The 24,952-nt window shown below is 42.8% G+C and overlaps 1 protein-coding gene across 6 annotated transcripts in view; it reads left to right on the forward strand.

The window, feature by feature from the left end:
- The window catches only part of LOC110524798 (receptor-type tyrosine-protein phosphatase C), a 129,343-nt gene that overhangs the window by 42,620 nt on the left and 61,771 nt on the right, over positions 1-24,952 (forward strand). For 3 of the 6 annotated variants that reach the window (XM_090236251.1, XM_090236253.1, XM_090236249.1), the window contains 2 exons: positions 16,581-16,658; positions 16,841-17,358. The exons of the other annotated variants lie outside the window; for them this stretch is intronic. In XM_090236251.1, coding sequence (XP_090092377.1) covers positions 16,581-16,653 — 73 coding nt within the window. In that variant the 3' untranslated portion in view covers positions 16,654-16,658; positions 16,841-17,358. Of the gene's footprint in view, positions 1-16,580; positions 16,659-16,840; positions 17,359-24,952 lie in introns of those variants that run through there. 6 annotated transcript variants of the gene reach the window in all.

Below are 24,952 nucleotides of genomic sequence, written 5' to 3' on the forward strand. Positions count from 1 at the left end.
CGCTACAGAGTGATGCTGAAGTAAATACTTCATAATCAATATTACCTTGCTCTTGTAGAGAATAAACACCATAGAAAACACCCTCCAACGTGATGGTGCAGACAGAACATGCTTTCCATCCGATCCTGAAACCTCTGCTACAAGCAGGCCGTATGGGTGTATGATTTAGCTTGCTTGGACTCCAGGGTTGTGACATAATGTATACCTACTTGTTATTGGCTGCTAACATGAATGACTTTCTGCTCCAAATGCAGGTGTAAAATGCAGTTTATTTCTGTAGCCTATCTTGCGTTTTGAAAATACCTTTGTGGTTGTAATGACAGGCAACATTTGGAGTTAGGTTCGATATAGTACAGTACATCTATTACATCTATTTTGACTGGAATTGTGTTGGTTATTGTTAATGAGTGCAGAATTGATTCCGTTTCAAAATAGTTTCGTAAAATACTTTACTCCTTGAATTGTTAAGATTGTGCTGCTTTCCCCTTTGTTAGTAAAACTTTCTCAACAAGTCTGTGACCACAGTCGCAGGAAATGTTATTTTTGAGGTGCCATGTTTGGTTTGAGCACATGTACCCAAAAACCTCTGTGCATGGCCCTGAATCTTCTCATCAAGCTTTTAAGCTGAAAAATCTGGAACCATCATGCATTTTGTGATAAAAGCGCTACATTATGCACAGAGATAGATTCCTGTCAAATCTTGAGATTTCAAGTAGAACTACATAGTCTGTTCTGGGATTCAAACCATCAACCTTTGGTTACTGGCCCAACGCTCTTAACCGCTAGGCTACCTACCCACCTGAAAAGATTCAGATATAGAGCCACTCCAGATTTTGATCCTAGGGGCAGGGGTGTGGCAGCCATTTTTTTAAATGGCCCCCAACGGTTGGCCTACCATTATGTTCCAATTCAGAAGAGAGGTACAATTTGGAACAGAGGTAGGTTTCTGGACATCCCAGGGGCGTGGTGGTCATCTTTTGAAATGGCCACAGACAGTAATACAATTACAGTTGACCTATTTTGAGATGAACACACCAAATGTGACACAGAAAGAAATGTAGGTACCCTGAAAAGATTTAGATATGGAACCCCCACAGCTTTGGCCCCAGGGGGCCGTGTCAGCCATTTTACCAAAAGGCTGCAGACTGTACCACTATTTTACAAATCTTTAATCTACAAAAAGTAATTGCCTTTTAAAATGAATACACTTCATGCCCATATTTCTGGCCCTGCATTCTCCTGAAAACCAAAAGGTTTGACAGTAACACAGGATATTACAATTATAGAGGGAAACAGTCATTTAGGCCAAACATTTATTTATTTATTATAATTTTTTTTAGGATAAGTGTAGCAGAGGTGAGTTAAAATGTTATAGTGTATGTAGCCCTGCCTGCAACTTACAACCACCCTTGGCCATATTCTAAATATTTGTTTAGGTCTGTCACTGGTGTTCAACTACCAGTAACATGAGCATGTAAACAAATGGCTGCGAAAGCTACTTTGCAATGGAAAATATCACAGCCATTAAGTTGGAATAGTTCACAATTGCTGTGGACAACTATCTTAAGCTGTGTTTGTCAGAACTGTGCTTGGCACAATATATTTTACTTTCAAGCTGTTTCATCATACTCTCTCCAAGATCGCATAGCAGTTCACACGTCTTTTGTCCTCGTCTTGTCGTGTCCTGTATATATATATATATTTACAACTTTTTTCACATACATTTTATTTTTATTTTCCATCAACTCATCTTCTAAACACTCTCCTGCAACCAGCCTCACCAATTTATATTTATAAAAAATTATTATTTAGCTCAGATCTGTAATCCTCCAAGAAGCTAGCCAGAAACTCCAAGAAGCTAGCCAGAAACTAGCCAGAAGCTAGCCAGGAGCTAGCCCAGAAGCTAATCCAGAAGGAATTCAAGAGCTAGTTAGCTTCTTTACTGGCAAATCGTTAGTATTCAGCTAACCACGGTTTGTGGTCATCAGCTATCCTTTAGCTCGAAAATCTATCGCCAGTTTTGTACGGCGCAGCGCGGCTCGGAACGGCTACATACCGTACTAATTTTTCTCTCCATGTCCCTGGATTTCAACTGCTCTCTGGACATTCATACCCGGATCTCACAGCTAGCTAGCTGCTATCCGTGTGACAGTCGGCTTTCGTCGATTCCGGAGCAAACATCGATTGTTCCGGTGCTAGCCAGCTCCGTCAATCACTCCTAGTTCCATCATTCACTCCTGGGCTGCAGTCACCTATCCGGACCCGTTTCACTGCCTACGCGGAGCCCCACTGGGCCTTCACAACTGGACTGCCGACGTTATCTACCTGAAGGAGATCCGGCTGGCTCCTCTGTCGCGACGTTACCTGAACGCCCATCTGCGGCCCGCTAACCGTTAGCTGTCTTACCGGCTGCTATCTGAATAGACAATCGGACAATTTATTTATTTTTATTATTATTATGTTTTCTTCTCGGGCCTCTATAACTATATCTATTGTTCTTATTTTTGTTGTTGTTGTGTGATTTGGATTAATCCCCTCTACCTCACGGAACCCCACTAGTCTACTGACCGAACGCAAGAGGTGGCTAACACAAAGAAGCTTGCTACCGGTTGGCCTGGCTAGCTGTCTAAATCGCCGTGACCCTCAACCAACCTCTCCACTCACTGGACCCTTTTGATCACTCGACTAAGCATGCCTCTCCTTAATGTCAATATGTCTTGTCCATTGCTGTTCTGGTTAGTGTTTATTGGCTTATTTCACTGTAGAGCCTCTAGTCCTGCCTATCCAACCTATTAGTTCCACCACCCACACATGCAATGACATCTCCTGGTTTCAATGATGTTTCTAGAGACAATATCTCTCTCTTCATCACTCAATACCTAGGTTTACCTCCACTGTATTCACATCCTACCTTACATTTGTCTGTACATTATACCTTGATGCTATTTTATCGCCCCCAGAAACCTCCTTTTACTCTCTGTTCCAGACGTTCTAGACGACCAATTCTTATTGCTTTTAGTCGCACCCTTATTCTACTCCTCCTATGTTCCTCTGGCGATGTAGAGGTGAATCCAGGCCCTGCAGTGCCTAGCTCCACTCCTATTCCCCAGGCGCTCTCTTTCGACGACTTCTGTAACCGCAATAGCCTTGGTTTCATGCATGTTAACATTAGAAGCCTCCTCCCTAAGTTTGTTCTATTCACTGCTTTAGCACACTCTGCCAACCCGGATGTTCTAGCTGTGTCTGAATCCTGGCTTAGGAAGACCACCAAAAATTCAGACATTTTAATTCCAAACTACAACATTTTCAGACAAGATAGAACTGCCAAAGGGGGCGGTGTTGCAATCTACTGCAAAGATAGCCTGCAGAGTTCTGTCCTACTATCCAGGTCTGTACCCAAACAATTTGAACTTCTACTTTTAAAAATCCACCTCTCTAAAAACAAGTCTCTCACCGTTGCCGCCTGCTATAGACCACCCTCTGCCCCCAGCTGTGCTCTGGACACCATATGTGAACTGATTGCCCCCCATCTATCTTCAGAGCTCGTGCTGCTAGGCGACCTAAACTGGAACATGCTTAACACCCCAGCCATCCTACAATCTAAACTCTATGCCCCTCAATCTCACACAAATGATCAATGAACCTACCAGGTACCTCCCCAAAGCCTTAAACATGGGCACCCTCATAGATATCATCCTAACCAACTTCCCCTCTAAATACACCTCTGCTGTCTTCAACCAAGATCTCAGCGATCACTGCCTCATTGCCTGCATCCGTAATGGGTCAGCGGTCAAACGACCTCCTCTCATCACTGTAAAACGCTCCCTGAAACACTTCAGCGAGCAGGCCTTTCTAATCGACCTGGCCGGGGTATCCTGGAAGGATATTGACCTCATCCCGTCAGAGAGGATGCCTGGATATTTTTTTTTTAAATGCCTTCCTAACCATCTTAAATAAACATGCCCCATTCAAGAAATTTAGAACCAGGAACAGATATAGCCCTTGGTTCTCCCCAGACCTGACTGCCCTTAACCAACACAAAAACATCCTATGGCGTTCTGCATTAGCATCGAACAGCCCCCGTGATATGCAGCTGTTCAGGGGAAGCTAGAAACCATTATACACAGGCAGTTAGAAAAGCCAAGGCTAGCTTTTTCAAGCAGAAATTTGCTTCTTGCAACACTAACTCAAAAAAGTTCTGGACACTGTAAGTCTCATGGAGAAGAGACACCTCCCAGCTGCCCACTGCACTGTAAAGACAGGAATTACCACCAACCGTACCCACCAATCTGAAAATTTCAGAAGCATTTTATGTGGCCATGCTTTCCACCTGCTACCTGCACCCCACACACCACTGCACCACCCACACACACAAACAACTCTCAGCCTTCCCCATTTCTCCTTCTCCAAATCCATTCAGCTGATGTTCTGAAAGAGCTGCAAAATCTGGACCCCTACAAATCAGCCGGGCTAGAGAATCTTGTACCTTTTCTTTGTAAAAATTATCTGCTGAATTGTTGCCACCCCTATTACTAGCCTGTTCAACCTCTCTTCGTGTCTAGATTCCCTAAGATTGGAAAGCAGCTGCGGTCATCCCCCTCTTCAAGGGGGGACACTCTTGACCCAAACTGTTACAGACCTATATCTATCCTACCATGCCTTTCTAAGGTCTTCGAAAGCCAAGTCAACAAACAGATTACCGACCATTTTGAATCTCACCATACCTTCTCTGCTATGCAATCTGGTTTCAGAGCTGGTCATGGGTGCACCTCAGCCACGCTCAAGGTCCTAACGATATCTTAACCGCCATCGATAAGAAACATTACTGTGCAGCCATATTCATTGATCTGGCCAAGGTTTTGAACTTGCTCAATCACCATCCTCATCGGCAGACTCAACAGCCTTGGTTTCTCAAATGATTGCCTCGCCTGGTTCACCAACTACTTCTCTGATAGAGTTCAGTGTGTCAAATCGGAGGTCTGTTGTCCGGACCTCTGGCAGTCTCTATGGGGGTGCCACAGGGTTCAATTCTTGGACCGACTCTTCTCTGTATACATCAATGAGGTCGCTCTTGCTGCTGGTGAGTCTCTGATCCACCTCTACGCAGACGACACCATTCTGTATACTTCCGGCCCTTGGACACTGTGATAACAACCCTCCAGGCAAGCTTCAATGCCATACAACTCTCCTTCCGTGGCCTCCAATTGCTCTTAAATACAAGTAAAACTAAATGCATGCTCTTCAACCGATCGCTACCTGCACCTACCCGCCTGCCCAACGTCACTACTCTGGACGGCTCTGACTTAGAATACGTGGACAACTACAAATACTTAGGTGTCTGGTTAGACTGTAAACTCTCCTTCCAGACCCATATCAAACATCTCCAATCCAAAGTTAAATCTAGAATTGGCTTCCTATTTCGCAACAAAGCATCCTTCACTCATGCTGCCAAACATACCCTTGTAAAACTGACCATCCTACCAATCCTCAACTGTGGCGATGTAATTTACAAAATAGCCTCCAATACCCTACTCAACAAATTGGATGCAGTCTATCACAGTGCAATCCATTTTGTCACCAAAGCCCCATATACTACCCACCATTGCGACCTGTACGCTCTCGTTGGCTGGCCCTCGCTTCATACTCGTCGCCAAACCCACTGGCTCCATGTCATCTACAAGACCCTGCTAGGTAAAGTCCCCCCTTATCTCAGCTCGCTGGTCACCATAGCATCTCCCCACTGTAGCACACGCTCCAGCAGGTATATCTCTCTCTAGTCACCCCCAAAACCAATTCTTTCTTTGGCCGCCTCTCTTTCCAGTTCTCTGCTGCCAATGACTGGAACGAACTACAAAAATCTCTGAAACTGGAAACACTTATCTCCCTCACTAGCTTTAAGCACCAACTGTCAGAACAGCTCACAGATTACTGCACCTGTACATAGCCCACCTATAATTTAGCCCTATCAACTACCTCTTTCCCAACTGTATTTAATTTATTTATTTATTTTGCTCCTTTGCACCCCATTATTTTTATTTCTACTTTGCACATTCTTCCATTGCAAAACTACCATTCCAGTGTTTTACTTGCTATATTGTATTTACCTTGCCACCAAGGCCTTTTTTGCCTTTACCTCCCTTCTACCTCATTTGCTCACATTGTATATAGACTTGTTTATACTTTATTATTGACTGTATGTTTGTTTTACTCCATGTGTAACTCTGTGTTGTTGTATCTGTCGAACTGCTTTGCTTTATCTTGGCCAGGTCGCAATTGTAAATGAGAACTTGTTCTCAACTTGCCTACCTGGTTAAATAAAGGTAATAAATAAAAATAAATAAAAATGATGTAACGAGTGCACCGAGAGTCAGGAAGCAAGTACAGGGAGTGAGTGAGTGTTTTAATAAATAAATAAACACAAACAACACACCGACATGAAACAGAGTCAATAACACCTGAGGAAAGAACCAAGGGGAGGGACAGATACAGGGAAGATAATCAAGCTGGTGATTGTCATGAGGCACAGGTGTGCTTGACGATGGTGACAGGTGTGCAGGATTTTGAGCAGCCTGGTGACCTAGAGGCCGGAGAGGGAGTATATGTGACACATGAACAAAGTATGACACACTAGTTTTTCTAATTTCAGCTGAATATGTTCTGCAAATTAAAGGCCATGTAGATGATATATATATCCAACTCAGTGGCTGTCATTTTTGGTGAGAGTGTTTGCCATGAGAGTGGAAAGTTCTTATTTCGATTCCCAGCCAAGCCGTACCTAAGACAGTAAAAATGAGACCGTCTCTGCTTGGAGCCACCACAGCATTAAGCAACTAGAGTGGGGGCAAGGCCCTGTGAACAGACTAGTGTTCCGTCCACTTGTAGAATCAAACTGTCCACTATGGCAGTTAAGCTCCTATGAGGTTGTTCCTTATCACTTCCTGGACTCTAAGGGACCTCCAACCTCATCATTCAAAATAATAATTATTGGGTCAGTGCTTCCAAACACAGCAACAGACAATATACACCCTTTGAAGAAGAGTGTTATCAGGACAAGGTACTTCATTAAAAGCCCTGGAACTAACCAAGCTAATGTACTAGTGGCTTGGACCTGACCTCCTTTATTCAAGTGTATATTCTGCCCTGCTCCACAGGGGCTGCTTAGCTGTCAAATCTACATTTGTGCCTAACATGCAACAAAAAAAAAACTTTTTTTTCCCCTAGCTGCCCCACTATTCAATGACATGGAATTCAAAGGGCTTTATTGGTGTGGGAAACATATGTTTACATTGCAAGAGCAAATTGAATAGACAGAATTAGCAAATAGTTGAAATATGAAAGCGAGAATAAATAAACAGATAAGTATAGTGTAACGGTAGATTTATTTTTCTCCTGAAGAGGAGTAAGGATCGGACCAAGATGCGGCGTGGTACGTGTTCATATAGTTTATTTTAAAAACAGAAACTCAAACACTAATGAAATACAAGAAACAATAAACGAATACGTGAAATACCAGAATCAAAACAGTACCGTGTCAACAAACACAGACACGGAAATAAACCAACAGTGAAACCCAGGCTACCTAAGTATGATTCTCAATCAGAGACAACTAACGACACCTGCCTCTGATTGATAAACTAATACTAGGCCGAAACAGAAACCTAACATAAAAACACAAAACATAGACTGCCCACCCCAACTCACGCCCTGACCATACTAAATGAAGATAAAACAAAGGAAAATAAAGGTCAGAACGTGACATATAGGTTGCATTTACAATGTTGTTTGTGTTCCACTGGTTACCCTTTTCTCATGGCAACAACGGCCACTACCTCACACGATAACTTGATGACCAGCACGTTTGGCCTGAGAGAAGGGTTTCCACTAGTTTTCATTATGCTAGATCGATCCACCATCGCTGTTTCCCAAAAAGTGACCTCGTCACAGAGCTCTACGCTGACATGTTTTACAAGGAGCACATGTTGTCCTAAATACATTTAGGAGCACAATGGAAGATTCCCAGGAAGAGTGATTTTATCATAATAAATGACAAACACTTGTTGAATAAAATGTTTTATTCGTCAACTGTTAGTCATTTCTTATCATAAAAACACTTGTTGAATAAAAACTTTCTCAAATCCTCTGGTGGACTCGCACTCACACGTCTGTCTGTGAGAGATCAGATTCTCTGACGTGTCTATTCGCTAGCAGTTGAGCAAGCTTAAACTAACATTGAAAAACACTAGTGTGTGAACAAAATTATGCAAATAGCCAAGGAACACAAGTACAGTCACACTTTAGTAGACTTGTGGTTAAGTTAGACCAACTTTTGTGCCTGTGTGCTTGTAAAAAATATTTCAGCACTTCACTCACTTTGCACAGCCCCCGCCAAGTACTGTTGCTGCTTGAGGTGGGCTTTTTGGGACTCAAAAAAGTTTGTGTGTATTAGCTACCTCTATGCAACAATGCAGAAAACTAAATACTTTGAAAATAACTATGACAGCAATTTGTTGATGCAAAGCACAACTCACACCTGCTAATACTTGACTTTTTTTTTCAGTTTTTCACATCTATTGTTTTGACACATACAGTATGGGAGTAAAATGGTCACACTGTAGAGCCCTGCATCACAAAGATTGGTTAACAGTGAATGCATGGTAGATAAGGATGGGGTTTATTTTAGAAAGAAAAAGTTGTCGATAACTGTAAAGATCTCTTCACACATCTAAGTGCAGTACACCATCTCAACATGGCTTCCAGTTACTTCCTTATGCTGTCAGGAGGGCTGTTGCAGGTTGTATGTATTATCTATCACACAGTTTGACTATATGAAAACAGTGACTGATTACGTCTTTATATTCTTCTTTAAGGCTCTGCATCTGTTGTGGCATAATTCACAAGTTCTCTTATTGGCTGCAGATCAAGTGTAAGACTCAACTGGCACTGTTTTGAACATAGACAAACACCGGAGGGCAAAGGTCTGTTGTGGCCAGCCTCATGCAGGGCTTCGCATTACATTTTAGCAGACTATTTAACCTTTATTTAACTTGACAAGTCAGTTAAGAACAAATTCTTATCTGAGATGACGGCCTACCTCAGCCAAACCCTAACCCGGACAACGCTGGGCTAATTGTGCACCTCACTATGGGACTCCCAATCACGGCCAGTTGTGATACAGCGTGGAATCGAACCAGGGTCTGCAGTGACGTCTCTAGCACTGAGATGCAGTGCCCAAACATTGTTATCCAGAGTGACTTACAGGCACAATTAGGGTTGTGTCTTGCTCAAGGGCACATCAACAGATTTTTCACCTAGTCGGCTTGGGAGTTTAAATGAATAGACATTTCGGTTACTGGCCCAATGGTCTTAACTGCTAGGCTACCTATGCATCTCAATCAGCAGACATCATCTATGGTCAGGGTGTTGATTTCACACCACATCCAGAGGTTTGGAGAAACGTGTGTTCTGCAGTAGTTACAACATTAATGGTACTAATGTTAGCAGTTGATGTTCTTTAGTAACACAGACCCCAATGCAAATCAGGGGGAAGAAAATAGGTTTATTAAAATAGGACAAATCATGTTTGGAAGTAGATGGTCATTCTCCCCTGTCTTCATTGGTGCTCTCCTGTGATTCTCGCTAACTCCTGTGATTCTCTCCTGTGAATTCTCTTCCTCACCCTCAGTGATTCTCTCCTGTGATTCTCTCCAGTGATTCTCTGTGATTCTCTCCAGTGATTCTCTCTCCTGTGATTCTCACCAGTGAACGAAGGGACAGGATTTAGTTTATAACCCTATACTGGTGGTTGACCAATTAGAATAATTTGCAATAAAACTGGGCCAACGGCCAAACAACAAGTATCCTATTTCAGACTCAATATATAGACAGATTCCTGCCTTGTCTCCGCATTAATCCCCCATTACAGAAAATACACTTTCCCTTGATCGTTGGTTCTGTACTGACCTCTCGTCCTTGGTCTCTGCATTAATCCCCTATTACAGAAAATACACTATTTCCCTTGATCGTTGGTACTGTACTGACCTCTCGCTCGGTCTCTGCATTAATCCCCCATTACAGAAAATACACTATTTCCCTTGATCGTTGGTTGGACCTGACCTCTCGCTCTCTGTCTCTGCATTAATCCCCCATTACAGAAAATACACTATTTCCCTTGATCGGTGGTACTGTACTGACCTCGCTCTTGGTCTCTGCATTAATCCCCTGATTACAGAAAATACACTATTTCCCTTGATCGTTGGTACTGTACTGACCTCGCTCTCGGTCTCTGCATTAATCCCCATTACAGAAAATACACTATTTCCCTTGATCGTTGGTACTGTACTGACCTCTCGTCCTCAGTCTCTGCATTAATCCCCTATTACAGAAAATACACTATTTCCCTTGATCGTTGGTTCTGGTACCCACCTCGTCCTCGGTCTCTGCATTAATCCCCCATTACAGAAAATACACTATTTCCCTTGATCGTTGGTACTGTACTGACCTCTCGTCCTCGGTCTCTGTATTAATCCCCCATTACAGAAAATACACTATTTCCATTTCTTATCGTTGGTACTGTACTGACCTCTCGTCCTTGGTCTCTGCATTAATCCCCTATTACAGAAAATACACTATTTCCCTTGATCGTCGGTTCTGTACTGACCTCTCGTCCTCGGTCTCTGCATTAATCCCCTATTACAGAAAATACACTATTTCCCTTGATCGTTGGTTCTGTACTGACCTCTCGTCCTCGGTCTCTAATTAATCCCCTATTACAGAAAATACACTATTTCCCTTGATCGTTGGTTCTGTACTGACCTCTCGTCCTTGGTCTCTGTGTTGTGTATTTATCTCCAAAATGTTCTTACACTCCTCCAGACCATATTTAAAAAGAAATATACTTCAAATGTCTTCTTAGAAAACAATAAAAACAGGAAAAAAGACATAAAAAAACATTAGCAGTAAACATCATTCACATTAAACACCTTCCATTTCTATAAAACACAAAGGGCATATTGTACTTGCTGTTACAATAAAGATATATTTTAAACAAAGTCAGGTAAGCCACTGTGTCGAACTACCTCCTGCTCTAAACCTTTCTTCAAATTCAACAAAACGATTCTTTCGGTTTTTGAACACATTTGGTTCCCTCTCCAATTGGTGGTTGCATTGGTCAGACCCTTAAAGGAAAACATTGTGGTAAACCGTGGGGTGTTGGGTTGAGCGTGCAGAGATTGACACAGAGACAGGGAGGCTTTAGTCCGGAAAACAACTTTACTCAGACAGTAAATAAATATATCAAAGAAATCACTTAGGTTTAGCTCGGTCCGTCTTCTCTCTTTGCTTGGTGTTTGTTTCCCCCCCCTTCTCCTTCACGGTGTGCCATCGTGCCTCCTTTTATTTGGCCTCCACGGCTGGTTGGCCCTTTCCTCTAATTACCTCCACTTGGAACTGTCCGAGTCGGGGTGCCCAGCTCCTGTATCCCCAGCAGAGGGAGCCAGAATGTTGCCTCACGTACCTCCCCTCTATTACCATCCGTCAGTCACCGCTGTCAGTATCTGTTGATTCAAAAGTGCTGACCAGATGCTTGAAACCTGATCTGCCTTCCACAACTCAGCCTGGGGATAGATTGAGGGGAACAAATGATCCGCAGATGGGGGTCAAGTTTGTTTTTGCCCCCCTTGTCTGTAATTGTTGAATTTCTTCTGTCAAGGTTTTGATCTGTTCACCAAGAGCTTTCAAACTATCTGTATCTCTCTTCAATGTCCTGTCATGATTGTCCAGAAATCATTTCTCATCCCATTTTCTTACTTTGGCTAAAACAGTTAAAGACCATCTTGTTTTTGTCAGACATTTAGACATCCTCTGAATTTTCCCCCAAGCTTTTTCTTTTGTGTATCAGACAGATTTAATATTCCATCTTTGTCAACAATGAAGGAATATTTCTTTATTATCTCTTGCCTACACTTCTCTACTTTGAAATGGTTCTTCATATCACAAGACAGTAAGTGGTTTTCTCACTTTACAATGACATTATATTAACTTCAAAAGCTGTGTAGTATATATATCTCTATGTTTATATATTTAGTTAACCCCAAAATGTAAGCCCTTTTAAGGACTCAAATCTCTTCTAGAACCCAACATGTTTCTGTAGGGCTTGGCTACCCATAAAAATGTGTGTTCACTTCAAAAAGCTTCTTGAAGGCCTACATTAACCACACCTGTAAAAATTGCTTCTCAACGAGCAAACCAACTTTTTGAATAGGTTTCACCAGTTAAGAAAAGACTCTAACCTTTTAATAGAGGACTTGAACCCCTATAGAGAGAACAAAGACAAAGGCCTCAAACCTTTTCATAGAGAACAAAGGAAGTCTGTAATGGAACTCGACCCCTTGTACATAACGGATACATATCACTCATTGCACACACTAATTTTAACCTGATTTGGTTATTTTAAAATAGACTCACCCTGCACTTATGCCATTAATCAGGAGATTAAGAGTTTACTCCCCAGAGTGGGTTGCGCTCAGTATTCTCTCTTTTTTCTGGATCAACACAAAGTTGATACGTTTTTCTTGTTTTTGTTGAGATCAATTCATCCGGATCACGGCACCAAATGTTAGCAGTTCGTGTTATTCTTTAATAATACAGACCTCAAAGCAAATCAGGGGGAGGAAAATAGGTTTATTCAAATAGGACAAATCATGATTGGAGTAGATGACCATTCTCCCCTGTCCTCAGTGGTGCTCTCCAGTGATTCTCTCCTGTGATTCTCTCCTGTGATTCTCTCCAGTGATTCTCTCCTGTGATTCTCTCCAGTGATTCTCTCCAGTGATTCTCTCCAGTGATTCTCTCCAGTGAATCCTCCTCAGTGATTCTCTCCTGTGATTCTCTCCTGTGATTCTCTCCTGTGATTCTCTGTGATTCTCTCCAGTGATTCTCTCCAGTGATTCTCTCCAGTGATTCTCTCCAGTGATTCTCTCCAGTGATTCTCTCCAGTGATTCTCTCCAGTGATTCTCTCCTGTGATTCTCTCCAGTGATTCTCTCCAGTGATTCTCTCCAGTGATTCTCTCCTGTGATTCTCTCCTGTGATTCTCTCCTGTGATTCTCTCCAGTGATTCTCTCCTGTGATTCTCTCCAGTGAACAAAGGAACAGGATGTAGTTTACAACCCAGCCCTGTGGTTGACCAATTAGAATAACTTGCAATAAAACTGGGCCAACGTCCAAACAACAAGTATCCTATTTCAGAGTCAATATATAGACAAATTCCTGCCATGTCTCTGCATTAATCCCCATTACAGAAAATACACTATTTCCCTTGATCGTTGGTACTGTACTGACCTCTCGTCCTCGGTCTCTGCATTAATCCCCCATTACAGAAAATACACTATTTCCCTTGATCGTTGGTACTGTACTGACCTCTCGTCCTTGGTCTCTGCATTAATCCCCCATTACAGAAAATACACTATTTCCCTTGATCGTTGGTACTGTACTGACCTCTCGTCCTCGGTCTCTGCATTAATCCCTGATTACAGAAAATACACTATTTCCCTTGATCGTTGGTTCTGTACTGACCTCTCGTCCTCGGTCTCTGCATTAATCCCCTATTACAGAAAATACACTATTTCCCTTGATCGTTGGTTCTGTACTGACCTCTCGTCCTTGGTCTCTGTGTTGTGTATTTATCTCCAAAATGTTCTTACACTCCTCCAGACCATATTTAAAAAGAAATATACTTCAAATGTCTTCTTAGAAAACAATAAAAACAGGAAAAAAGACATAAAAAAACATTAGCAGTAAACATCATTCACATTAAACACCTTCCATTTCTATAAAACACAAAGGGCAGATTGTACTTGCTGTTACAATAAGATATAGATTTAAAACAAAGTCAGGTAAGCCACTGTGTCGAACCACCTCTGCTCTGAACCTTTCTTCAAATTCAACAAACGATTCTTTCGGTTTTTGAACACATTTGGTTCCCTCTCCAATTGGTGGTTGCATTGGTCAGACCCTTAAGGAAAACATTGTGGTAAACCGTGGGGTGTTGGGTTGAGCGTGCAGAGATTGACACAGAGACAGGGAGGCTTTAGTCCGCAAAAACAACTTTACTCAGACAGTAAATAAATATATCAAAGAAATCACTTAGGTTTAGCTCGGTCCGTCTTCTCTCTTTTGCTTGGTGTCGGTCTCCCCCCCCCTTCTCCTTCACGGTGTGCCATCGTGCTCCTTTTATTTGGCCTCCACGGCTGGTTGGCCCTTTCCTCTAATTACCTCCACTTGGAACTGTCCGAGTCGGGGTGCCCAGCTCCTGCATCCCCAGCAGAGGGAGCCAACGTTGCCTCACGTACCTCCCCTCTATTACCATCCGCTAGTCACCGCTGTCAGTATCTGTTGATTCAAAGTGCTGACCAGATGCTTGAAACCTGATCTGCCTTCCACAACTCAGCCTGAGGATAGATTGAGGGAACAAATGATCCGGATATGGGGGTCAAGTTTGTTTTTGCCCCCCTTGTCTGTAATTGTTGAATTTCTTCTGTCAAGGTTTTGATCTGTTCACCAAGAGCTTTCAAACTATCTGTATCTCTCTTCAATGTCCTGTCATGATTGTCCAGAAATCATTTCTCATCCCATTTTCTTACTTTGGCTAAAGCAGTTAAAGACCATCTTGTTTTTGTCAGACATTTAGACATCCTCTGAATTTTCCCCCAAGCTTTTTGTGTATCAGACAGATTTAATATTCCATCTTTGTCAACAATGAAGGAATATTTCTTTATTATCTCTTGCCTACACTTCTCTACTTTGAAATGGTTCTTCATATCACAAGACAGTAAGTGGTTTTCTCACTTTACAATGACATTATATTAACTTCAAAAGCTGTATAATATATATATCTCTATGTTTATATATTTAGTTAACCCCAAAATGTAAGCCCTTTTAAGGACTCAATCTTCTAGAACCCAACATGTTTCTGTAGGGCTTGGCTACCCATAAAAATGTGTGTTCACTTCAAAAAGCTTCTTGAAGGCCTACATTAACCACACCTGTAAAAATTGCTTCTCAACGAGCAACTCACTTCTACGCGACAAGAAGGTTTCACCAGTTAAGAAAAGACTCTAACCTTTTAATAGAGGACTTGAACCCCTATAATAGAGAACAAAGACAAAGGCCTCAAACCTTTTCATAGAGAACAAAGGAAGTCTGTAATGGGACTCGACCCCTTGTACATAACGGATACATATCACTCATTGCACACACTAATTTTAACCTGATTTGGTTATTTTAAAGTAGACTCACCCTGCACTTATGCCATTAATCAGGAGATTAAGAGTTGACTCCCCAAAGTGGGTTGCGCTCAGTATTCTCTCTTTTTTCTGGATCAACACAAAGTTGATACGTTTTTCTTGTTTTTGTTGAGATCAATTCATCCGGATCACGGCACCAAATGTTAGCAGTTCGTGTTATTCTTTAATAATACAGACCTCAAAGCAAATCAGGGGAGGAAAATAGGTTTATTCAAATAGGACAAATCATGATTGGAAGTACATGCCATCTTCCTGTCCTCAGTGGTGCTCTCCAGTGATTCTCTCCTGTGATTCTCTCCTGTCATTCTCTCCAGTGATTCTCTCCTGTGATTCTCTCCTGTGATTCTCTCCAGTGATTCTCTCCAGTGATTCTCTCCAGTGATTCTCTCCAGTGATTCTCTCCGGTGAACTCCCTCCTGTGATTCTCTCCTGTGATTCTCTCCTGTGATTCTCTCCAGTGATTCTCTCCAGTGATTCTCTCCAGTGATTCTCTCCAGTGATTCTCTCCAGTGATTCTCTCCAGTGATTCTCTCCAGTGATTCTCTCCAGTGATTCTCTCCAGTGATTCTCTCCAGTGATTCTCTCCTGTGATTCTCTCCAGTGATTCTCTCCAGTGATTCTCTCCTGTGATTCTCTCCTGTGATTCTCTCCTGTGATTCTCTCCTGTGATTCTCTCCAGTGATTCTCTCCTGTGATTCTCTCCAGTGAACAAAGGAACAGGATGTAGTTTACAACCCAGCCCTGTGGTTGACCAATTAGAATAACTTGCAATAAAACTGGGCCAACGTCCAAACAACAAGTATCCTATTTCAGAGTCAATATATAGACAAATTCCTGCCATGTCTCTGCATTAATCCCCCATTACAGAAAATACACTATTTCCCTTGATCGTTGGTACTGTACTGACCTCTCGTCCTCGGTTTCTGCATTAATCCCCCATTACAGAAAATACACTATTTCCCTTGATCGTTGGTACTGTACTGACCTCTCGTCCTTGGTCTCTGCATTAATCCCCCATTACAGAAAATACACTATTTCCCTTGATCGTTGGTACTGTACTGACCTCTCGTCCTCGGTCTCTGCATTAATCCCCTATTACAGAAAATACACTATTTCCCTTGATCGTTGGTACTGTACTGACCTCTCGTCCTCGGTCTCTGCATTGTGTATTTATCTCCAAAGTATTATTCTAATAATGACGGGAATTGTGACTGTGATTGTTGTGTAAATATTGCATCTTTGATTTAAGTTGTATTTTCGGTAGACTCTTCTCTTTCAGCACAACATCTGAGACACAACTGTCATGTTCATTATTGGAACAGTTCCCTTGCCTCGAGGATTCAGAGGGGTAAAAACTGTAAGTTAGGTTTCCATTTTGAAACTCACTGTATTATCTTTCATGCATGAAGGCTCTGGTATTTCCACCAAAATGGTGCCCTTGAAGGTGTAATACCTTTGGATTGGTTTGACCAAATCCTAGACATATTGAACACAGGGGTCTTTAAACAAAAAATAATAACACAGACTTTTATGTTCAAGGATGCTTGGTACACCCTTAGATGATGCCACTTCTACTGGTTTCCTTGAGGAACGCCTCAGGAACCTGAGAAAGAGGCGTCGGAGACCAGGACGGCTCAACTCTACATCTGGCAGCCGCTGAAGATATAACAGACAAAGCAGGAATCCTGTATTGCCAATGATATTAGGCCACATTTTAGTTTGATGGTTTCCTAGATGGTCTACTGTATTTCAGACATCAGATGCAACTTTGTAGATATACACAACTCACTATATTTAGGGGGAAAGAGGGATTTCCCAGGTGAAATCTTGATATGACATACTTTTTGCCAGTGGCGACCCGTCATTCAGGGCAGGTGGAGCAGAGTCCCACCTGTTTTGAGTCACACATTTCTAGCTAAAACACACAACATACATATTGTTTTTTTTTTTGGGGGGGGGGGGTGCCTGTTTTGCATGTTATTTTGCCATTAATATGTGTCACATTTCAGTTCGCAAAGATGTAAAAAAATCATTGAATTAATAAAGCCGCAGACAAACATGGACTCTTTTTTCATTTCTAGCAGCTCCAAATGCATGTGTTTCAGCCTAGCTCAGTGCTTTCTGTGGTGGTGGGGCAGCCAGCGGAAAATACGGAGCGTAGGGGTTGGCTATATTCTGAAATGGCACGTGATCTGCTCAGTGTTCTGTCACTCATGGGGACACTAAAGTCACTGCAAAATCTAAGGGTAGCGCTGGAAAATTCAAGCCCCTTGGATGCTGCCATAGAGTTACATTAGAAGTGCCCGTCCAAGAAGGTTCAGGGTCATTGGCTACAGATACAATGATGTCAAATCATGTTATATGTACAGTACCTTTGATTGGACTGATCATGTCAACATCATACTTTCAAAATCTTGGCTAGCAGTCATCATCATGAATTAAGTCAACAATCTGCTGGCAAATCCTTTTCAATCCTTGTCATATGAAGATAAATTATAGATCAAACGTATCAGTGCTCATCGGCCTTTGGACATAAACATTACACAACAAGTTGGAATTTGCTAATCAACAATGACTGGTTTGGAAAGAATCAGTGGCTAACTGCAAACATTGCAAAGCAATCACTAGCCCGAGTGGGTTCATGGTCCCAATTCTGGGTTTAAGGGTCTCTTTTCCAAGCTTAAAATTATAAACATTCAACATTGGCCATGCTGTGAATTCAGCATGATTTCTGCCACGTTCAAAACAACTGTTAACTCGGAACTGGCAAATCTATCTTCAATGAGTTCAAGACAACTGGGAATCTCGGGGAAAAACAAGCTCAGACTGGGAAAATATGTTTTGAACGGTCATACATCTCAGAATTGTAAGTCGGGAACTTGGGCCTCTTTCTAGAGCTATGACCTGAATATCACTGACGTCATCATGATTCAACCTTGTTTTTTTCCTAGTTCCCAGTTGTCTTGAAAGCACTATAAATCCAGAGAATGACAGACTTTGATGACAAAGTTTGATGAATAATTTGCCCACAAAGGACATAGTTTATACATCTCAATTGTCAGTAGAAACCACATTTATTTAAACAAGTCAGCCATATCAGCATTGTTTTTTTAAAAGGTTGAAAATGAGGCTAAATGAACTGTTTCGCTGCCAGACAAGGCTCCGCTGATAGCCAGGTAAGGTGTTGGGTCTGCTGTTGGGACAGCTTCATGTAGGCCCTAACAGATTGTGGGCACAGTTTGTCACCATTATAGTGCAATGAATGTATTGTTTAGTGTTGTGTTGTGTTGTGGCTTTGCTGGCATGCATCCTCAACATTTATTTTAGCCTCTGAGTATAGATGTGAAATATTAAGTATGTCTTAAACGGGTAACATTGCTGCTGTGAGATGCATGACATGACAAATACCGGGAGGTCCTAAACGGGTCATATTTTGGTTGGATTTGAGTTATAAGGACGTCAGAAATAAGCCGTCTTAATCAGGTCGGATTCTGGTTGCATATGAATGTTTTTTAGACGTTTCCTAGAAGGCGTCATGTTTCTGACAGGTGTATTAAGTAAATGGAGCACACAGCCATGCAATCTCCGTAGCCTAACAATGGCAGTAGAATGGCCTTACTGAAGAGCTCAGTAACTTTCAACGTGGCACCGTCATAGGATGCCACCTTTCCAACAAGTCAGTTTGTTAAATTTCTGCCCTGCTAGAGCTGCCCTGGTCAACTGTAATTGCTGTTGGGAAGTGGAAACGTCTAGGAGCAACGATGGCTCAACCACGATGTGGTAGGCCGCACAAGCTCACAGAATGTGACCGCCGTTGCTGAAACGCGTAGTGTATAAAAATCGTCTGTCTTCGGGTGCAACACTCAATACCGAGTTCCAAACTGGAGCAGTGGAAACATTCTCTGGAGTGATGAATCAGCGCTTCACCATCTGGGTGAAGGACGAATCTGGGTTTTGTGGATGCCAGGAGATGTTATCTGCCCCAATTTCCATGGAGACCAGTACGAAAACGTATGCACTAAGAGCGTCTGCTAGAGATGTAAAAACCCGCAGCAATGTTCCAACATCTAGTGGAAATCCTTCCCAGAAGAGTGGAAGCTGTTATAGAAGCAAAGGGGGGACCAACGCCACGTTAATGCCCGTGGATTTTGGAATAAGCTGTTCGACAAGCAAGTGTCCATATAATTTTCAAAATCAACCAGACTGGAACCGTCGTCTGGAAGACATCATTATGATGAACTGTGCCCGTTGGGAACGCAAAGCTGTTACAGAGGACGAGCATGGTACTGCTGTCTGTAGCTGGTGTCTGTGTGTGTTGCACTTTTTCTCTGAGTTGTAAAAGCAAGCAAAGCAGGAACTGGCTACTCTTTATTTGAATTGATGTGGCTGACGAGGTAACTGCTGTTTGACTTCACAGAAGAAAAAAATATACATTCAATTATTGAACCATTGATTCTATTCTTGGATAATATAATGTATAAATGTACACCAAGGTAATTATTTTTAATGCGTCACCTGAGCAGGATCAGATGGTGACAGAGTTCTCAGCAGGTCCAGGCAACCAGGGAAGACCAGTCTCATGGTGCTATGGCTATGGCAGATGCAACACTTTATTCTCTCTGTGAATCTATTTAAGGCAGTTTGGACAAACCTCTAAAGTTGATTGCCAAACTGTATCAATAAGCGTTTCTAGATGACACAAACATGTCAAACAAAAATGTGAAGAAGACCTGGGAGACACAATTTGTAATTTTTTTTATAATTTTTATTTTACCCCCTAGTAGTTACTATCTTGTCTCATCGCTACAACTCCCTTACGGGTTCCTGCAGACAGGCTCGGGAGACAAAGGTCGAAAGCCATGCGTCCTCGAAACACAACCCCACAACCCCACTGCACTGCTTCTTAACACTGCGCGCATCCACCCGGAAGCCTGCCGCACCAATGTGTCAGAGGAAACTGTGCACCTGGTGACCTGGTTAGCGTGCACTGCTCCCGGCCCGCCACAGGAGTCGCTAGTGCTCGATGAGACATGTACACAGGGATATCACTACCGGACACACCCTCCCTAACCAAGACGATGCTAGGCCAATTGTGCGTCTCCCCACGGACCTCCCGGTCGCGGCCAGCTGCGACAGAGCTAGGGCGCGAACCCAGAGTCTCTGGTGGCACAGCTGGCGCTGCAGTACAGCGCCCTTAACCACTGCGCCACTCCCGGTCCCCTTTCTAGGGGACCACTGCACCACCCAGGAGGCCCTGGGGAGACACTATTGATGATGATGAATGGATACAGTTGAAGTCAGAAGTTTACATACACCTTAGCCAAATACATTTAAACTCAGTTTTTCACAATTCCTGACATTTAATCTGAGTAAGAATTCTCTGTCTTAGGTCAGTTAGGATCACCACTTCATTTTAAGAATGTGAAACGTCAGAATAATAATAGTAGAGAGTGATTTATTTCAGCTTTTATTTCAGTTTGTCAAATTTCTGCCCTGCTAGAGCTGCCCTGGTCAACTGTAATTGCTGTTGGGAACAGCGAGGATTGGAGTATCTGTCCATAGGACCACTTTAAGCTGTACACTCCATAGAGCTGGGCTTTATGGAAGAGTTGACAAAATAATGCCTTTGCTTAAAGAAAAAAATGAGCAATAATTTGGTGTTCGCTGAAAGGCTTGTGGGAAACTCCCCAAACATATGGAAGAAGGTACTCTTGTCAGATGAGACTAAAATTGAGCTTTTTGACCATCAAGGAAAAACTCACCTTTCATCACCCCAAACATAATTGTCATCGGCAGGGACTGGAAACTGGTCAGAATTGAAGGAATGATGGACGGCGCTAAATACAAGGAAATACTTGATGGAAACCTGTTTCAGTCTTCCAGAGAATTGAGACTGGGATGGAGGTTTAACTTCCAGCAGGACAATGACCCTAAGTATACTGCTAAAGCAACACTTGAGTGTTTAAAGGGAAACATTTAAATGTCTTGGAATGGCCTAGTCAAAGCCCAGACCTCAATCCAATTGAGAATTTGTGGTGTGACTTAAAGATTGCTGTACACCAGCGGAACCGATCCAACTAGAAGGAGCTGGAGCAGTTTTGCCTTGAAGAATGGGCAAAAATCCCAGTGGCTAGATGTGGCCAGTTTATAGAGACACCCCAAGAGACTTGCAGCTCTACAAACTATTGACTTTTGAAACTAGTTATTTTTTGTTTGTTTCTCATTTTTTGCATCTTCAAAGTGGTTGGCATGTTGTGTAAATTGAATGATACAAACCCCCAAGGGGGGTGAATACTTTCGCAAGCCAATGTACCTGATTACGCATATAGAAGTAAGACTAGTCTACCTGGCCTCGGCACAAATGTACAGTAGGCCCATAAATGTGCCCATTTGGGGATGTCTGATTAGTTTTTGTGATTGCCTTACTTACCACCACTAATGAGCTGTGGAGAAAAAATGACATTTTTCTTCACCTCAAACAACAAGGAAACAAAGTCTATTTTTATAATCATTTGGGAATGACAATAGTTCCTCAAAGTATTTGAACAATATTTATAGCTCTCTCCCTTTCAATAACCATTCGGCATGAAAGGGAAAAATGTAATGCTCTGATCCAGTGGAAACATCATAAAATGCATGACTAATTCTTATTCCTTGCACAAATAACCTGTCCCGAGCTCTTTGGCACGGGAAACTCTGAGGGCCCAGAATATTTTTATACAATGTTACAAGTTTGCTAGCTCAAGTTTCTGGGCAACCCAGTTGATAGTTTCTAGTTCTTTGCAGACCATTTGTAGCCAATATGATTTATAATATTTATTTTGATCAGGATATTTTCTACCTGCAGGCTGGTAATGGTTTAATGTGTTGGCTCTATTTAGGCAATTTTTTTTACAAAGTTGGCAGTAAAAGTTATTTTTAGATTTGTACAATTTTCCTTTAGATTGAGATATAATGTACCACAGACAACAGACAATGATTTTGCGATACAAAGACTATTATAAATTAAATTAAACTGTTCCATGAATATGTGCGTATGGAAATCATAACTGGCACGCAGATTGGTGGGAATGGGAACAGAATTGGCACGCCAAATGGGAAAAGGTTGCCGACCGCTGGGTGTAGCCTATAACTGTCAACTTCAGGAGCGTAACGGCAGAATCTGCTAAGGCCGGCAGGAGATGGGGGTCGGGAACAGTTTTTTCCTCTTAATCATTTAATTAAACAAGGTTTAAGGTTAAAGCATCAGACAAAGTTCAGTAGCCTACATATTAGTTGATTTTATTAAACACATATGGAGAAATACAACGTTAAAAAAATTCAACCAATCGATTGGTCGAAAGAAAAGACTACTCTTTGTTGACCTAGATTTGTTTTAGTCTGGGACAGCCCTAGTAGAAATACAGGACATTGGCTTTATGCCCCAAAAAATTCAGAGGGAGAACCCTCCACCAGCTTTAATCAGCTTCTTGACATGCCACACCTGTCAGGTAGATGGATTATCTTGGCAAAGGAGAAATGCTCACTAACAGGGATGTAAAATATATTGAGAGAAAATAAAAAAATATTTATAGAAATAAGCTTTTTATGGAACATTTCTGGGATCTTTTATTTTCAGCTCATGAAACATGGGACCAACACTTGTTTATATGTTTGTTCAGTGTACTATTTTTACAGTGTAGAATTTCATCATTGGCTTATAGCACGTGTCAAACTCATTCTACGGGGAACCGAATGCTCCCTGATTTCGCTCCTTCCTTGTACTTGATGAATTACGGTTACTAATTAGTAAAGAACTCCCAACTGCTTGTCTAGGGCTTAATTTGAAAGGAAAAAAACAAAAACCCGCAGACACTAGGCCCTCCATGGAATGAATTTGACACCTCTGGCTTATAGGCACAGATCTAGCAACAGCTGACTCTCCCCATCCTAACTTTGACCGTTAAGAGCGAAGGAAAAACTTACCTTTCTTCTGGCCACCCCAGAAAAACTGAGATTGGCCAGGAGGCACATTTAGCATGACACTGGGAAACCTAACCTTCACACAGCAAGGTTCCTAGTTAATTGTTTAAGGTAAATATTATCCACATATGTATGTGTGAACGTTCCCACCTGGACAAAGGAACATCTATGTGAGAATGCTATTCATTGACTACAGCTCAGCATTCAACACTATAGTGCCCTCAAAGCTCATCAATAAGCTAGAGGACATGGGACTAAACACCTCCATCTGCAACTGGATCCTGGACTTCCTGACGAGCCACCCCCAGGTGGTAAGGGTAGGTAACAACACACCCGCCACGTTGATCCTCAACACAGGGGCCCCTCAGGGGTGTGTGCTCAGTCCCCTCCTGTACTCCCGGTTAACTCATGACTGCACAGCCAGTCATGACTCCTTCCTGTTTGGCCCTGTCCGGGGGTGTCCTCGGGATGGGGCTACAGTGTCTCTGTGCACCCCTCCTGTCTCAGCCTCCAGGATTTATGCTGCAGTAGTTTATGTGTCGGGGGGCTAGGGTCAGTTTGTTATATCTGGAGTACTTCTCCTGTCCTATTCGATGTCCTGTGTGAATCTAAGTGTGTGTTCTGCAATTCTCTCCTTCTCTCTTCTTTCTCTTCTTGTTACCCCTACCCTAGGACCATGCCCCAGGACTACCTGACTGTCACGCCCTGACCATAGTTTGCTTTGTATGTTTCTATGTTTTGGTTGGTCAGGGTGTGAGCTGGGTGGGCATTCTATGTTACATGTCTAGTTTGTCTAGTTCTATGTTTGGCCTGATACTGGTTCTCAATCAGAGGCAGGTGTTCGTCATTGTCTCTGATTGGGACCATTCAGAGGTAGCCTGTTTAGTGTTGGGTTTTGTGGGTGATTGTCCTTAGTGTCTCTGATGTCCTTGTTCTGTGTATGTGCACCAGTATTAGGCTGTTTCGGTTTTCGTTACGTTTATTGTTTTGTAGTGTTTGTATTTAGATTTGTGTTGCTTCAGTTTAAATAAACATGGATCGCAATCTACACGCCGGATGTCTGTCGCAACCCTCCCTTCACATAAAGAAAACCGTGACAGAATCACCCACCACAACAGGACCAAGCGGCGTGGTAACAAGCAGCAGCAACAGCAGCAGCAGCAGTGGGAGAGGCTGCATTATTTGGATGAGTTGGAAGGTAAAGGACCCTGGGCACAGCCTGGGGTAGATCGCCGCCCCAAGGAAGAGCTGGAGGCGGCAAGGGTGGAGAGGCTCTGGTATGAGGAGGCAGCGCGGCGTCGTGGATGGAAGCCCGAGAGTCAGCCCCCAAATGTATTGGGGGAGGCTCACAGGAAGTATGGCGAAGCCAGGTAGGAGACCTGCGTCAACTTCCTGTGGTTACCGGGGCGAGAGAGACCGGGCAGGCACCGTGTTATGCTGTGAAGCGCACGGTGTCCCCAGTGCGGGTGCACAGCCCGGTGCGGTACATTCCAGCTCCGCGTATCGGCCGGGCTAGAGTGGGCATCGAGCCAAGCACCATGAAGCCGGCTCTACGCATCTGGTCTCCAGTGCGTCTCCTTGGGCCGGCTTACATGGCACCAGCCTGACACGGTGTCCCCGGTTCGCCTGCATAGCCCAGTGCGGGCTATTCCACCTCGCCGCACTGGCAGGGCGACCGGGCACCATTCA

Source organism: Oncorhynchus mykiss, chromosome 5 (genome assembly GCF_057628025.1).
Source record: "Oncorhynchus mykiss isolate SJ-2025 chromosome 5, ASM5762802v1, whole genome shotgun sequence".
NCBI classification, from domain to species: Eukaryota; Metazoa; Chordata; class Actinopteri; order Salmoniformes; family Salmonidae; genus Oncorhynchus; species Oncorhynchus mykiss.